Source organism: Prionailurus viverrinus, chromosome C1, assembly GCF_022837055.1.
Source record: "Prionailurus viverrinus isolate Anna chromosome C1, UM_Priviv_1.0, whole genome shotgun sequence".
NCBI classification, from domain to species: Eukaryota; Metazoa; Chordata; class Mammalia; order Carnivora; family Felidae; genus Prionailurus; species Prionailurus viverrinus.
Window position 1 is genome coordinate 200,487,049 of NC_062568.1, and position 16,572 is coordinate 200,503,620.

The 16,572-nt window shown below is 52.6% G+C and overlaps 1 protein-coding gene across 3 annotated transcripts in view; it reads left to right on the forward strand.

Annotated features, from left to right (window-relative positions):
* CAPZB (capping actin protein of muscle Z-line subunit beta) overlaps window positions 1–16,572 on the forward strand; it is a 135,281-nt gene that overhangs the window by 61,547 nt on the left and 57,162 nt on the right. For all 3 annotated transcript variants that reach the window (XM_047873341.1, XM_047873339.1, XM_047873340.1), the window contains exon 2: window positions 1,868–1,957. In XM_047873341.1, coding sequence (XP_047729297.1) covers window positions 1,868–1,957 — 90 coding nt within the window. The remainder of the gene's footprint in view (window positions 1–1,867; window positions 1,958–16,572) is intronic.

Consider the following 16,572-nt stretch of genomic DNA (forward strand, 5'->3'; position numbering starts at 1 on the left):
GAGGGGTTAAGAAATTTGCCCAAGGTTCTTTCTAGTTGATGAATGGCAGAACTGGACATTGACTAGAAGTCTCTCTGGCGGTAACTGCATTTTTCTGCGTTCTCGACCCGTTAAGTGGTGTTAAAACGTCTTCCCGTGCCAGTAGGCCAGACCCATGGCACTATGGCCTTGGCTGGCGTAGATAGACGGCATGGCACAAGCGGGGAACCCACGGTTGCTGGAATGTTCCACCGAACAGAACAAGTGCTCTCCCATTTCTGGGGTGAGAGAGAGTATGTGCGTGTGCATGTGTGTGTGTCCAGCTTTGCAGGGTAGTAGTGATGGTCGTGTGTCCCAGAATAAAGTGTCACTGATCACCATCTTCAGCAGGGCACAAGTTGGTTTTGTATTTGTTTGTTTTGTTTTCTTCTTTTTTAAAAACAGCCTGCTGTATACGCCACATCAGTTACCTGGGAATGAAACAGCCTCCAGCCACCTCGACGTGTTCGTTCCTTGGTGAAGTACAGAGCGGGTCCTTGCCCCACAGCGTCTGTGGTTAACATACCTAGGGCACAGGCGGTCCTACTCGGGGGTTCTATTTCACTAAGGCCAATGTGGCATCTCCAGGATTACTTTGTGTATTTTATGAAGATACTCTAGTGTGTTGATGGAGGGCTTTTAAAGATTCTGTGCTTGGTCTGGGCAGAGCAGGTTTGGGACACGCATGAGGCGGGGCCTCTGAGCCATCGGGCTGGCCTCCCTGCCTGTACTTCTCAGGGTGCGTGCGGTCGTCTGCCCTGTCTGCCTGGGCTGCCTTTCTCCCCTTTCTCGTCGTGCCTCCTGTGCCGTAGCCCCCTGGGCACTGATTACTTTCACTTGACCCCCACTCGGTCCTTCCTCCCTCCGCCCTCCTGCCTCCGTCATCGGTCCTGTATTTATGAGGGCTGGCTGGCGGCTCGTGGTAAATGTGTGCAGACTGAATGCCAGATGAGGCGAGAGTACTGTGAAGCTCACAGTATATTCTTTATCCTCCTGGGCCCCTGCGGCTGCAGTGACCCCCGTTGGCTGCTCTGGCCGTCTGCTCTGCAGCTGGAGCGACCTCTTGACTGTAGATGCTCCAGGTCTCGGTCTCCTTTGCAAGGGCCTGGCGCCTGGGGACATGTCCCAAGCTTCCGTTGAATTCACCGAAACACTTTAACCTTGGTGTGCATCTTGCTGGTAGTTCTTTGCCTGGTAACATTACCTGACTTGTATGTCCAAGTGACAGCAAAGGAGAAAGCCTAACTTGCTGTTGGAGCATGGTCCCTTGTAGGGCTGATCAGGAGGTCACACGTCGGCATCTCCCACGGTCTGAATTGGATTGGAAAAGGAAAGCCGAGGGGCATTGAGCTGTGGGTGGAGCTCTGGCCTGCTTCCCACTTGGAGTATGTTTTGGATGCCTCCACGTGAGATTGTGCCGTCACAGAGCCTGTCCCCCTCTCTCTGGGAGATGTGTTGGAGGGCCCGCTGCAGTCCTGCTTGGAGTTAGAGTACCCTGGGCAAGCTGAAACTGCAAGAATGCTTTTTCAGAGGGGGTTTTAGGGGCGCCTGGGTGGCTTACTTGCTTGAGCATCTGACTCTTGATTTTGGCTCAGGTCATGATCTCATGGTTTGTGGGATCAATCCCTGCATCAGGCTCTGTGCTGAATGTGCGGAGCCTGCTTGGGATTCTCTTCCCTCCGCCTCTCTGCTCCTCCCCTGCTCATACACACTCTCCCTGTCTCTCTCTTCCTTGCCCCCCCCACCATTTCAAAACAAATAAATAAACTTAAAAATAATAAAAGGGGGTTTTGGCGCTTCTTTTGGCAAAAGCAAAATAACACAGACACGTCTGTTTCTCTTTTCACAGAGCGATCAGCAGCTGGACTGTGCCTTGGACTTGATGAGGCGCCTGCCTCCACAGCAAATCGAGAAAAACCTCAGTGACCTGATCGACCTGGTATGAGCTTTGTTCATATGGTTTCCTTCGGGCTGTGGCTCCCAACTGGTTGTGTTTGTGTGCCTTTTGCCGTGTGGCGCTCAAAACACGGCAGAAACCTTCCACCCCCACTGAGCTCTGAGATTCCTCCACGTGGTTGTCTCGGAGCCAGCTGCGTTTGCAGAGCCCAAGATAGGACTTCTGAAGTTGGTCACCGTCTGTCTCCTTGCCCCACCTGCATGGGTTCAGGTTCTAGAAGCTTGCATCTCCTCGCAGGGAGGAAGAGGCCGTACACGCCCAGCAGGCATTCGGTAGTGCCCGGAGCCAGGCTTCCTTCATTTCTTTGCTGTTGTGGAAGTTTCTCCAACCAAGGCAGTGCAGAATCTACCCTGTAACATACTTGAGGGCTTCCCTTCCACTTGGAATGGTATAAAACACAAAAGCCAGCTTTCAAAGATCTCATCACACCTACTTTTTAAATGTGTCTTTTCTTTTTAATTCGGAATGATTGGTCTCACAATGATGCCTCAGATTAACTGGCACCATGATATTATTTGAAATAGCTCAGACTATTTTAAATAACCTATAAAGCTATGGGAAATATTGAAAAGAAGTAAAATAAACTAAAATCAGGCCCCAAGAGGCCAACTGAGTTGCTAGATTTTTTGGCCAGTACATTCTGGCTCCGGCTCTGGCACCTGGGCCTCCGAGTCCAGTCCCCTGTTGTGCTCATGGCCCCCATGTCTTCTGGATGTGATCATCAGCTGCCGACCGTGGCTCATCGATGAGGTGGCTTTTACTGTAATGGATTGAAAACCTGTCCACACACTTCATTCCGTTGTATGAGTTCAGAGCAGTTGTACTAGCAAAGCCTTACCGCGGGAGACTCGTGTCATCGCCACGGAGAACTTCCCAGCAGTCTGCAGGCCCCTACTCGCAACTGTCTGTGTATTTATAGGCACCCAGAGTCCCAGTCGGGAGGCAGCTGTGTGACACAGTCAGCCCAGTGAGGAGTTGTGAACCCGCTAGCTTGTGCGGGTAACAGTTCCGCAAGTAAGAAGGAGGAGGAGGTTTCTTGAGGTGAGCGGCCCTGATGAGAAAGACAGCGACAGGTACTTGCGACGCAAGGGGCGATGGGTCCCGGCTGACACGGAGGCGTGTTAGGGGCGTGTGAAAGAAGAGTGGGTGGAATCGCGAGGCAAACGAGCCTCCGAACGTGCAGAATCAAGTCAAAACCCAGAGCCTGGGAGGTGCCTTCAGCCCGTGAGGGGAACGGAATGTCCTCGACGGGGTTGGTGGGCAGGCCCCCTCTGAAAGGGCAGGGGCCGCTTCGTTCCAGCTGCTTGTTTATTGCCCTGTGGGAGGGTGGTCCTCTGTTGCTTGCTTTCGGATTTTTCTGGAGAAGCCATACATTTAGAAGTTGATGTGAAACTTCCTGATTTTCCAGCATTGGCCCAAACATTGGATTGGTTAGACCTGATTTTGTAAACAGTCTGGGCGTGAGGATGCGCAGTGAGTTGGCGGGGCAGCTTGGGGGGCGGGGGGGGTGTTGAGAGAAAGCAGTCTGTGTTGGGAAATGGTGAACTACAGAGTTGGGTGGTTCCGAGGGGTCCCTGAAGGTCAGAAGGAGGGCTTGAACGTGAGGCGGTGGCTATTGTCACCATCATCCACTCCATGAACTTGGGGCACACCGGGCTGTGCGGACTGGTTTGCTGACTCCCAGCCCCGTTAAAGTAGCGAACTGGGAAGTGCTGTATTGTTTTGTGTTTTTCCTAATCGGAGATTTTTGCTTATTTTTGCTTGATTGTATGTGGCAGAGGTGGGCAGAGGCTGAAGGTATGATCAGATCCCTAATTGGGTCAGTGGCGGAGGCCTGTTTGTCTTTAAACTCAGCATGAAAGCATGCTTGGCTGAGTTTAAATTCAGTGTGCCAGTTTAGCTGTTACCGTATTTTAGAAATCAACCGAACATAGAAGAAATGATGAGCAAATTTTTCTCAGTAGACCATTCCTCGGGCTATTTTGTTCTTAGGGCCACTGAAGTGTTCTACAGCTGTGTGTTTTCTGTGCGATCCCCTCGCCGCTATTTCAGAGATGTGCCCAGAGCCGCTTTTATGGGCACCTGGTCAGCTTCCCTGGCTGGGTCTGGTACTTGTACTTGGGCTTGGCGGGAGTGAAGGAGAGCCGCCTCTCGCCGCAGCCACATACTGGGTGCGAGAGGCCCACCGTGGCACGTGCTTTGCAGAAGAGTGCTTGGGCCCAGGTTGAAGTACCACCCTGCACCTGCCCCAGATAGGTGACGTGCTCTGTGGCATCCCGTGGGTTAGTGTCACTGCTAACAGTGTCAGTGCTAACAGTAGCACTGCTTCCCCCCTTCTAACTTTGTCTTCCGTAGAACGTGGCTGGCGAGGGGCTGGAGGGAGACGCAGGTGGCGGGTTCAACAGCTAACAGTTGAACGCCTGCCGTGTGCCCAGGACTGGGCCGGGTGCTTTGGTTTGCGTTATTATTTCATCTGATTTTCACAGTCGCCCTTGAAATGTATGTAGGACCACTGCAGCTCTTTTAGGTGATTTAGACTCGGTCAGGAAGAAGCCAGGGCGGTGGTGTGGCTGAGCAGCACCAGGAATCCCAACTCCTCCGGGTGGGATCACTCTGCTGGGTACCTTTTGGTGAATCACTCACCCCTAGAGCAGCAGATTAAATATGGTATGTCGTCCTAATGTGTCCGTCTTACCTGTTTGGGGAAAAGGGGGTTAAATAATTCATCAGTAATTTAAAATATTAAAATGTATGTTTTATGGAGAGTAATTTAGAATTAAATTATATAATTCAGGGGCGCCTGGGTGGCTCAGTCGGTTGAGTGTCCGACTTTGGCTCAGATCACGATCTCGAGGTTCGTGGGTTCAAGTCCTGCATCGGGCTCTGCTGTGCTGACAGCTCAGAGCCTGGAGCCTGCTTCAGATTCTGTGTCTCCCTCTCTCACTGCCCCTACCCCGCTTGCACTCTGTCTAGACTCTCTCTGTCAAAAATAAACATTAAAAAAATTTCATACAATTGAAAACAACAGCAGCAGCAGCTAGAGACTTGAAAGACGCTCCCTTCTTAGAGCTAGGCCACATGGGATTAGCACTTCACTTTTGTCCAGTGCTTTGTGGGGAGGTTGGAGGGGTGCCGACTTCCCCTCACCAAGTTGTGTGGAGGCCAGCCTTGGGCCCCATCTGCCTCCTAAGGCTGAACAGGAGGCCGTATGTAATAGATCCCCATCATCCAGCATGGGCTGGGGAATCAGCGTGCTCATTAATTTTTTAATTTGAAGTATGATAAATCTCAACATGGAAATGGAGCATGACTTTTCGCCGAATTGGGATCTGGTAAAGCACACCTCGTTAAAACTAGATTGACATGCTTCAAAGGCCACTTTTTGATTAATGGCCTTGCGTCAAGGTCCTCGCTATGCACCGTAGCGTATAAGGAGCACTTGGGCCCGTTTTGTTCAAGATCCCGTGACCAGTCCTAGAAATTCCTTCTTTGAATGTTTGTCTTTCATTGCTGCTAATTTTCTTCTCTTTGCCCTGGGAATGACAGGGTTTGTTTGCCTTTTTTTTTTTCCTTTTCTTTTTAACTGGGTCTGCAGTATTCTTTTCATTCCTGTAAGAGGTGGTCTGTGCTGAGTGTACTGCTGTGCCTCTGAAGTTCCCAGAGCTATAATTTCCGAAAACTCACACCGCCACGGGTCCGTCTAGAAGCAGTGTGTGTATCCAGGCCTTTGTTTCACATGATCTGGGATCAGTCCGGTGTTTTCCATTGCGGCGAACGCACCGCTCGGTGCAAATCGCAGTCATTCCTCCCGTGCTCACCTGCCCAAAATAATGAAGGGGCAGTAGTTGTTTTCAAGAGAAGTCTCCAATTTTAAGACTGACAAAAATGTGAGGATTTGCCAGCATTCTCCATGAAGGGAACGGCCACGCTTAGATGTTGGAGCCAGAGAACTGTAGGGGAATTGATCCGGTCCACCAGCGGTCCAGTTACAGAGCAGTATTAAAGAGAAATGTGGTGTGTGCGTGGCCGCGAGGCCGGGGCAGCCCAATTTATCATGCCCGTTGCGCTTTCTTCCTTCTCTTTTCTTTCCAGCGTTTGAGCGTTTGCTGCCTCGGGATTATGGTGCATGCTGGGATTGGTGGGAAATGACCTTCCTTTGCAGATGGCCAAAACATCCATTTTATTACATATTAATCCTGTCGTACTAGAGTGAAGCCAGCCGAAATCCGTTGTTAAGCTGTTTCAAAAATACCCACTTCGTCCGTGTGGGCCAAGAATCATATGATGTTTAGATGCTCCCTTGGCTCCCTGAACTTTGACCTTCTGTGGCTTCACTCTGCACACTGGCAGCTCTAGCCGAAACTTGGCTGGGTGTATTTTGAGCCCTGAGCTGAGGAAGGAGTTTGTTTCTGCGAGTTGGCACCCAGCAGGCCATCCGTCCTTTGCCCTCTTTCAGAGCAGACCAAAAATAGCCCTAAATCCGTTTAACCAGGCAGGAGAGTCTTTGCCTGCAAACGTTGGTTGTTTAATTTTTCATTCCTTCTTTCTTTTGTGCTGTAGCCACCTAGAGGTCCAGCTCGTGGGTGTCCCCAGACCTAACTCGAGCCAGGGGGAGGTCATCAGCTGGGAAAGCCCCCAAGCTATCCTAGCCAGGCCTGGGGGTTAGAGGCGGGAAGAGGCATCCTGGTGCTTCTCCCAGCGAGCGGAGGACCCGGTCAGTTTTCGTGGCCGCATATCCCTCTTTGTAGCAGCCAGAATTGCCCTCCAGAAATAGAAGGGGCCAGCTGGGTGCAGGGTTTTGCCCTGCCAGCCTCAGCAGCCCTGGGCTTTGAATGGCTTGCAGAAAGTGTCTGCCTCTCGGCAGCGTGAGGGCTGCAGGGAGCATGCGATTCTTTGCACCTGACAGGTCAGAAGGCTGGGGTGCACGGCGGGTTCTTAGGCACCGGGGGCCCAGCAGATGAGCGAGTGGGAACCTACAGCTTGAAGTCTCCAAGTCTCCTGCTCTCCGTGAGGCAGCCGGTGGAGCCAGCCTCTCAGACGTTTGTGAGTCTGCTGAAATGAAGGCGAATATTATATTTAATCGTCCATTAATATTATCGTGTCTGATTTCTGCCAGGCATTGTTACTCAATGTTCAGTCTTTAATAGCAGAACCAATGAGATCTGGAAGTTCTTCTCCCAGTGGTGGCTCTGTGAATGAAACACCAAACCCGCTCCGTCCCCAGGTGGTGAAGACACGCGGGGCCTGGGGACTGGGGCCTTGCAGGCCAAGACGATCCAGCTTATCTGTACACAGGAGTGAATAGGCTTGTATCTTCCTGCCTGACTTGCCCCTTATTGTCCCCATTGAAAACCGATCTCCCACCAGCACTTTTTCCTCCTTTGTTTCAGAGGCGACATTTAAAATGTCTTCTTTCAAAAAAAAAAAAAAAAAAAAAAAAAGAAAGTGTCTTCTCCTTTCTAAAGGGGTCTTCGCTTAAGTGGGTGAAAAGTTCGTGGATTGAAGTCCACACTTACGGGGCACCTCCTCTGAGTCAGCTGCTGTGCTCAGCCCCGGGAAGAAATGCAGCCTTTATTCCTTGGCTCCCTTTCCACAGGAGAAAATACCAGGATCCTTAAACCCGACCCCTAATGAGAAGGACCTTGGCTGGGTTCTCTCGGCCCGTTGGTCTTTACCGGTTAATCAGCTCTGAGGGGGGCTGTCAAGAGCTGCAGAACTGAGTTGCTCTTTCTACAAGAATGTAATATCCCCTGCGTGTCAAATACTCTTCCAGGGGCTGAGGGCACAGGACGAAAGCCCTGGCTCCATAGAGCTGGCACTTAGCGGAGAATTGCGGGAAGACTTTGGCCGGGGCCAGCTCGGCACTGTCTATCTATCAGGCAGATGCCCAGCCGGAGCATTTGTTGTCTTTACTTTTGCGTAAAGGTGGTTGGGTCTCCTCGGTGGTCGGGCCCCAGCGGCAGGGAGTGTGTGCCGTCTCCCCCTGGCTCTCCGCTGGCCGCCTTTCACCGGGCCTCTCCCTGTTCCTCCAGTTCTTTCCCCACAGCATTCCTTACACTGGAGCAGATACACCTCTTTGGAGTTTGGGGGGCAGGTCCCAAAGTGGCTGCATGGAGTAGAGAATTTTATGTTTCTTCTCTTTAAACAATTACATTCCAGTCCATAACATGCCCACATGTAAGACATTTTAATATAAAAAGAATGCTTTCTGCACCAAAGCTTTAAGTCAAGTTGAGGCTTGGGGAAGTTGGCCTTTTCCTGCCTGGGGCCTTGTGCGTGGGCCTCCCAGCTGGGTGTAGGCTTCCCCCTGCTGGGCACCTAGGAGCTGAGCTGGAGGTAAGGGGTCCCCCCCCCCCCCCCCCCCCCCGTGACACACCACTGACTCATGGGGCCGGGTGGTTTGGGAGCCCTAGGCCAGACCCCATTCTCTGGTCCCTAGGGAAGTTCCCTGTGGGTTTAGGTCAGGGTTGGGGGAACTTGGCTTCCATTCTCCCATTTGTCATAGGCTCTGTCGGGAAGTTTTCTCTCCTAGGCCGGATATTGTCTCTGGAGCTTGAGCAGGGGAATGGATCGAATAATTGGTAATTATGCAAAAGCCCCTGCACAGTCTCTGTTGCGCTGATGTTTCTGAGCTTATCCTGAGCTTCCCTACAGGCGACACTGAGCTGCAGTTCCATTTTACAAGGGGAAAAGCATTCCAGCCAAGGGCCTCCAGCAGTATTTTAATGAACTCCATTCCTTGGAAAGTTGTGGTGAGCCTTTTCATGCAAGCTTTTTTTGCTCTTTGAATGGACTGCAGCTGTGGGGACTAAAAAAAAAAAAAAATAAATAAATAAAATAAAAAAAATTAAAAATGCAGGGGAGAGGAGAGAGCAGCCCCTGGACCAAGGTGCTGAACTGGCCCCCGTCCCCGACCCAGGGCTGCCTCTCCAGACGGAGATGGTCTTTCATGACCCTAACCTGCTGCTGAGGCAAGGACCCTGCACCTCAGAGGTGCGGCCTCTGATTTGTGTCAAGGTGGCAGCTAGGCAGCCCTGTAAACCAGGCCCGAATGGCATGATTTGGCTTGGAAAGGGAAACGGGGCTCCCTGGGGTGCCCTCACCTGGCCTGCTCCCTCCTAGATACAGCCCAGAAAGCTATTCGAATCTCTGATGAGTTCTGTTATACATAGAATAACGGGCCCTCATTTGATCCATTTGAGAATGAGATAAATTGCCTGCTTCACAAGTAGTCTAGACAATTCAAACTCGAAGCCAAGTGAACGAAGGAGAAAAATCTGGGGGGCCTTTTGCTTTTCCTTTGTGTGCATGGGTTCCTCGAGGAGCCGAGACTGTTTCCAGGAGGCTGTGACGACGTGTCCGTTGGTCCTGAGCAGTTCTAGAGCACAGAGCAGTCACGGTGGATGACTCCGGATGGCTAGGGGCTTGAAATCCCCCAGAGTTAGGTAATTGGAAAGCTGTTTCCTGTCATTGTTAATGCCCATCAGCCAGTTCAGTTTTGTTATTTTTTCAGAGAAAATTCTAAATTCTAAATGGAGATTATTTTGTGTGGGGGCTCAGATTTAGAGTTTGACTCTCCTCCCCTCTTTTTTGATTCTTCCCGATGTCATTCTTAGTGAATGTCATGGAAACATGGCTTTAATGGAGGCCCATCAGGTGTCAGAAACACTCCTGTATGTGGGCCACGTTATTAATACATTTGACCTGTCGCCTCGTCTCCTCAGCCCCTCTGGGAGGAGCGCGGGCAGAGGCCCTTCTATGGATGAGGACAGCGAGGGTGTCCTGTCCTGCACCTGGGGTGCGGCCCGGGGGAAGGTCCGACTCGGTGTTGTCCACTGAATTACGGTCTGAAAAATGAAAACGTGACAGTTCGGCACTTTCTGTGTGCCCTGCTAAAATTAAATCCTCTTTTAAGGTGAGACCGTAAAAGAAATTCACAATGAGGGCAGGCCGGTGGCCACGGAACTTGTAGGTACCTGAGGGAAAAAGCCTTCTTAGACTTCTTCCTGCCTCTTCTGGCTTGAAGCTCCATCAGAGCTTGAAGCGCATAGAACCTGCCGCCCAACTTCTGCCTGGCCTGGCTTTTGGGAAGAGTGGACTCCACTGGAATAGTGGTACAGAGGAGAGGCCCTCGGTGACCGTCCCCCGACACACACACACACACACACACACACACACACACACACACACAGAGGCATGCACACATGCACAGTCATGCTCACACGCCCACACCGTGTGTGTGCTGGGGCAGGGGATACTCTTTAAAACATTCTGCCCCAACACAAGTAACGGTCAGTCAATAAAGCAAATCTAAAAATTTTAGGGAAAGCAAACTGTTGCACTAGAAGAACTGAAGGGATGGGCCAGTAGATTGAATGAACAGGATCAGCACACAGCCCAGCGGAAGCCGGTTGGGCCGTATGAGGTGCTGGGGGCGCTGGGAGGACAAAACCCCGTTGGTGGCAGTGGCAGAACTTCACCGGCGAGGAACGGGCTCCACGAAAGGCGGGCGGGCCGTGTGCGAAGACAGCACAGAGCTCAGAACCGAGGGCAGCAGCGAGCAGAGCCGACCACTCAGCAACGGGCCCAGTCATGCAAGCATTGAGGGTATATTACAGGTCACGTTCATGTTTCCCTGTGAGAAAACACTTGATTATTTGGTCAAATTGCTGAAACAACTAAAACTTGGAAGGAAAACCAAGCCTGCACTCCCTCCTCCTCCTTACGGACTAATATGAAATGGACAGGCAAGAACCAGAGGGGAGCGTCCGACTTCGGCTTGGGTCATGATCTCGCAGTTCATGGGTTCGAGCCCCACGTCGGGCTCTGTGCTGACAGCTCAGAGCCTGGAGCCTGCTTTGGATTCTGTGTCTGCCCCTCCCTGGCTCACACTCTGTTTCCCTCTCAAAAGTAAATAAACATATTTACTTTAAATATATTTAAAGAACCAGAGAGGAAGCAGAGATGATATTTGGTATTCAGATGGGGGAGGCCTTTACTAAGGCATAGAAACTAATGCCAGAATGATGGCTGTGACCGTATGCAATTTTAACTTAAAAGTTGAAACAGAATAGGGGCACCTGGGTGGCTCAGTCGGTTAAGCATCTGACCTCAGCTCGGGTCACGACCTCACAGTCTGTGAGTTCGAGCCCCGCGTCGGGCTCTGTGCTGACAGCTCGGAGCCTGGAGCCTGCTTTGGATTCTGTGTCTCCCTCTCTTCCCCTCCCCTGCTCATGCTCTGTCTCTCTCTGTCTCAAAAATAAGTAAAAACATTAACAAAAAAAAGTTGAAACAAAATAAAATGGAAGGGCAGAGAATAGACAAGTATTTGCCGCTTATGATACAGAACATGCCTCCTCAAATCTTGAGAAACCTCCTCCTGAAGTTGTCACTCTCGTCTCTCCCACTGGCCAGAAGTGGCAGCAGGGGCTGGGGCAGCTCTTCCAAGGTCACCAGGTAGCAGTGCTGGAGCCAAGCTCTGAACAAGCAGTCTGGCTCTCGGGTTCCCAGCTGCCATGTGCTGTGGCCTCCACCAGTAAGGAAAGTGGGAATCCTTTGTTGGGACAGAGGGCCAGGCACACAGATAGGTGATTCAGAGAGACAGAGCGCAAGTGAGCAGTGCAGACGTCTAATCCACATCCTTTTTGTCCTTCTCAGAGGAATGCAGAATGAAACAGGATAGGTTGGAAAAGTCCTTCACTGATGACCTGGGTTTCTGCTCAGTGGATGGATTGTATTTCCTCCTGGATAAACCTGCATTTCTCCTGATTGTCGTGAAATCGGTCGGCTCACCTTGGTTGAGCCTCTTGAGGAACAAAGACAGTGAGCAATGGGGAAAACGTGGCACACTCTGCCCTCTAGAAGCTTCACCATCTACGTTGTCCTATTAAAGGTACTGAGAAGTCCTGCAGTTAAAAAAACAAAACATCTCTTTTAAACTAGCATTTCTCTACCTCACTTTCATGGAATCTACTTTGGAAAACATTGCTTTCCTGGAAAAGTTCGTAACCTGCCTATCAAATGACCTGGATTCTAGACCCTTTTTGACCACAGCCATAAGTGTGATGTCGGCCAAGTTTAAAATTTTTGTTAACTGTTTGGCGAAATGGCTTAGAAAGAACGTAGCTTTCCTTGTGGTTTCTTCAGATAGAGAACTGCTTCAGGGAACTTCTGCTCCTTCAGTAGGGGGAAATAGGAAGGTGGATGAAAGCATCGTGTATATGAAGCAAATCTTACTGGAAGTCAGGGGTCGTGGGCTATAATGTTGGCTCTGCCAGTAACTTCACTGTGATGGGCAGGACTCTCTGGGTCTCCTGCTCTCCCCTGTGAAGCGGGGGCCAGACGGTCACTGTCTCAGAACCTGGGTTCTCTTGCCTAGGACTAAAAGAGCATCACCATGGATACCTTGTGTCAGTGTCACTGCTTTCAGGATCCCCTTCTGCTGGCAGAAGAGGCAGTTGATTTCTCTCAGGTCTGGGACCGTACGGGCTGCCCTGTACGGTAAACATGTGGCGAGAGCCGAGCAGGCGGGGGCCTTTGGCACATGTCCCCCAGGGTGGGGCTCCACTGCCTCCGCAGCTCACTTCCGTGGGCAGAGTGAGGCTGACGGGGACTGAAGCCCATTGGGTCACCTTCCAGCTTTGCGCCCATAGGCAGGTCGCTTCACCTCCCAGAAGGTCCTCCAACGTAGAGGATCGAAGCAAGAACACCACATTCCTGGAGCAGTTGTGAGGATTTGGGGGTATGTGGAAAGCGCCGACGTGCATGACAGACAGGTGCTTCATAAATGCTAGCTGATGCCTTTCTTATCTCCACTGGCTTTCCAGGACCTGTTCGCTGACTCCTGGGTTCTGCCAGCCTAGGGGCCGTGCCCCGACACGCCAAGCAGCCTTCCTGTGTTTTCGCAGGTGGACAGTTCCGGTCTTGACTTTCACTGGGGTTTTAGAACCCAGCTCACGGTTGCCGGGACTTGGTGAGAAGGCCCTCCGCTGAGGCGTTTTTAGGTGGTCCTGAAAACCATTGCCCCGTCTTCTGACGGTGGGGATTCCTGAATGGAAAGCAGGGAGATGCCATTGCCCTCAACCCCAGAGTCGGCAGAGGAGGTCAGAGTCCCACTGTGGCAGGCAGGTTTCGTGGCCAGTAAGGGCATCTGTCATGCCGCAGGATGGGGTGATGATGTGTCCTGCTTCCCGTCCCGTCGTGGTGGAGGGGGGTTCCCGGCCTGTGTGAGTCGTCTCCCCTCTTCTCCCCTGTTGCTTTGGTGGGCGCCCTTCTCCCTGCTTCGGTTCCCTGAATTCCTAACGCTTGGAGCTCTGCCTTCGGAAGCCCTGGCGGAGGAGCCAGACAGGATGGGTCGGATGGTCCGACGGCTGGGGAGCATGACCTCAGTGCCCGAGGACCAGCCGGCAGACCGGACAGCCTCACAGGGCATTTGACCTCACCGCCTTCTCTTCAGCCACCCGGAGGTGCCACCCAGGCACCCGGGTATCATCCGGGACAGGCCACTTGTGACCTTAGAACCCTCAGGATCCCTCTCTGTTGTCCAGGTTCCTCTTCCGTCTGATCAGGACTGCTAATCTCTTGTCCCAGCCTGAACCCACCCCCCTCACCTCCCCCACCCACCCCGCACCGCACTGCCAGTGTGACCCCCCCAGGCACCCTTTCCCCAGCTTGAGGACCAGCCCTCCAAGTCCACGTCTGTGGGTCCTTCACAGTCATCCAGCTGTGGCCTCTGTTCCATGGCCTTTCCCCTTCGGCCCCTCTCCTGAGTCTGTGGCTCTGGGTGGGGAGGCTACTCGAGCACCTTACCCGCCACACCGTGTTCATCCCCCGATGCAGAAAATGCCTGTGAGGTGCCACCAGCCGTGGTGTGGATGTTTGGGGTGGGCTCGCGGCAGAGTATCCATTTATTCTGCACATTTCCTGGGACACAGACTGATTGTTTAACCATTTCCCCCCTCCGCATATACCCTTTGTCAGGCTACAGAACCTGTTTGAGTATGCTTGAAGATCAAACTCCTGGGAAGTTCTGGGTTAGGAAGTTTTAGGGCACCTGTGAGTCTGACACTCCGTGCTCGGTATGCCCACTAGGAGCACCAGACCTGATACGGTTGAGCGCCTGGAAACCGAAGGGCCTGGCCAAGCCGAGCTCTCGTCGTCACCGTGTCTGAGCTGGGAGACTCGTGGGCTGTGGCTTCTTCATCTAAGGGGTGGGCGTGATGACGCGGACCTTGAAAACTGGAGACGGTGTGTGTGCGAAGCCTCGAGCACAGTACCTGGCTCAGAGTAAGCAGCCGTCTGCACGGGGCTCTTGCACACGTGCGATGTGGCCGTTGTGCGAATGAGTTAAAACTCTGCTGGTCACCTGGCTTTTAGTTGGTAACTATCAGATGCCAAATCCCTTTCTTGACCCTCTGCCTATTTAATGTATTTAAACCACAAACCACAAGGTTAGTCTTATCCCCATTTTACAAATGAGGAAACAGGAGGCTTAATGAGTCGGTCGGAGCCCCACAGCTAACGAATGAGTAAGTGGCAGGGTCAGGATCAACCCCAGGTCCGTTGGACTCGGATGCCCCTTCTTCTGTCGCCCTGCTGTCTGTGCCCACCGCTTCTCCAGGAATAGTTTTCTCCTGGGCACTGCAGGTCCCCAGCCGATGCCGGACTCTGAATGCAGATACCGTCACAGTAATTCACGCCGGCAAGAAGTTACTCAGTCCCCTTCCCAGTTGCAGGGGCGGCCGAGGTGGGGGTCACGTGACCCCAGGTCTGGCGGTCTCTTTCTACTGGGAGCGCCGAGGCGGGTGCCTTCCCAGTCCACCCGGAGGCTTCCCGTCGCTTGCAGGGAGGCGTCAGCGCTGTAGAAAAGGGTGCAGGGGTGAGGAATGATTCCGTCCTCCGTTTTGGGGTCACTGGCCCTCATCAGGCAGGACACTTTTTATTCATTAGGCAGTTTGCGGTTGCCGCGTCGCCACATCTGTTGCTGCCTTCCTGGGCCTGTTGGGCTCACAATTAAGGTTCATTAGAGACCCTGTCAATCACAACAGGCACAGAACCTGCCTTCGAGAGGCCTCACGGCGGGGCTGTCCCTGTGCCCTCCCCCCTTGCAAACGATTACCGACCAAATTCTGGATGCGTGGTGTGCAGGAGAAGAGGGAAGAACGTGCTTGTAAAACTCCAGACTCTCTGGTCCTGGGGGGCCTGTTACCTTGCGTGTAATTGAAACCTTCACGCCAAGACCAGAATTGATGTTGCAGATGGTGCTGGTAGCAGCTGTGTCAGATGGAGGCTTTGGAAAAGTTATCTGACAGCAGGCCACTCGAGGAGGGATTCGGGGCCAAATGCAGAAGAGATTTAATTATCGTTAATCTCCCTCTCTCCTCTTCCTGGAATGCGGAGGCACACTTAATTACTACTGACTGGAAGCTAAAATAACACTCTGGGTTCAGAACAAAACGCTTTAGGAGGTTTGCCCCAGGCTGGAAATGATTATTCTTCATGCTAGTGGATTTCCCCTCATTCTGACGGTGCTGAACGTAAATTGGGAGTAAGGGGTGTGCGTCGGGCCCTGGAAAGTTGCTTGCTGCTGCTTCCCCGACATTCTCACACCCTGTTTCATTGACCTTCCCGCTTCTGAACTGCTCCTGCCGGGGGAGCCACATCTCCAAGCCGTGTCACTCACCAGGGCCTGGCTGCCTAACGATTCTGCATTCTTAGGCGCCGAAGGGCCCTCGGGTTCCAAAGCACCTGTGGAATGTAACACTGCTCATCCGTGTCCCCGGGGTCTACAGGCCCGGCCACATCGCTGATGCTAAATAAATAGTGGTTGATGGTCCAGTAAACCCAGCCGTCCCCAGACTCCGAGAGCGCGGGACCCTCCGTACATGCTTTGTAAAGCCGTGGAGTCTGAGGAGAGAGGGGAAAGGGGACAGGGAGGCCTCAGCCCCACGGAGTCAGCACTGGTGGCCCCAGCAGGTGGCAGGACACGGGGAAGCCACTGCGCGTCTTTAAGATCACCAGGGTCATGACTTAGCTGGGGCTGGTGCACCCTGAAGACCGGGGTGACCTTGAGTAAGCTGCTTCGGCTCCCTGTGCCTCCGTTTCCCCATGTATACGGCACAGTGAGTTATGAATTCACCTTGTTCTCAGAGGGCGGGTGGAAGGACTAAAGGGAGTGCTCGGGGCAGCATTGGGGGCACGCGATGAGTGCTCCCTTGGGTCACACCGACTGCCGTGACAGAGAGAAGGTGGTGCACCTTCCTTACAGCTTTTGTGACAACAGGTAGTGGGTGCAGAAGAAACACAGGAACTAGAGCGGCTTTCCCGCTGCAGTTCAGCTGTCCTTTTAAGGAGGGGTGTGTCCCTCGTCCGTGTGCCCCGTGTTGTCTGGTCAGGCTGGGTTGTGGGGGAGTGCGGCTTGGTCGGGCTCTGGGAGGTGGTGCTGTCATCCGGCCGGGAAGGGGGCGGTGGGCGTGCCACATCTTCCCACAGTGACGAGTGGGCTTGAATGCCATCATCTCTAGTTCTTGACCTCTTGGGTCTTGGCAGTGGAGGCATGAGGTAGGGTTTGTGGCTTTTGCAAGAGCTACGTCTGGGAG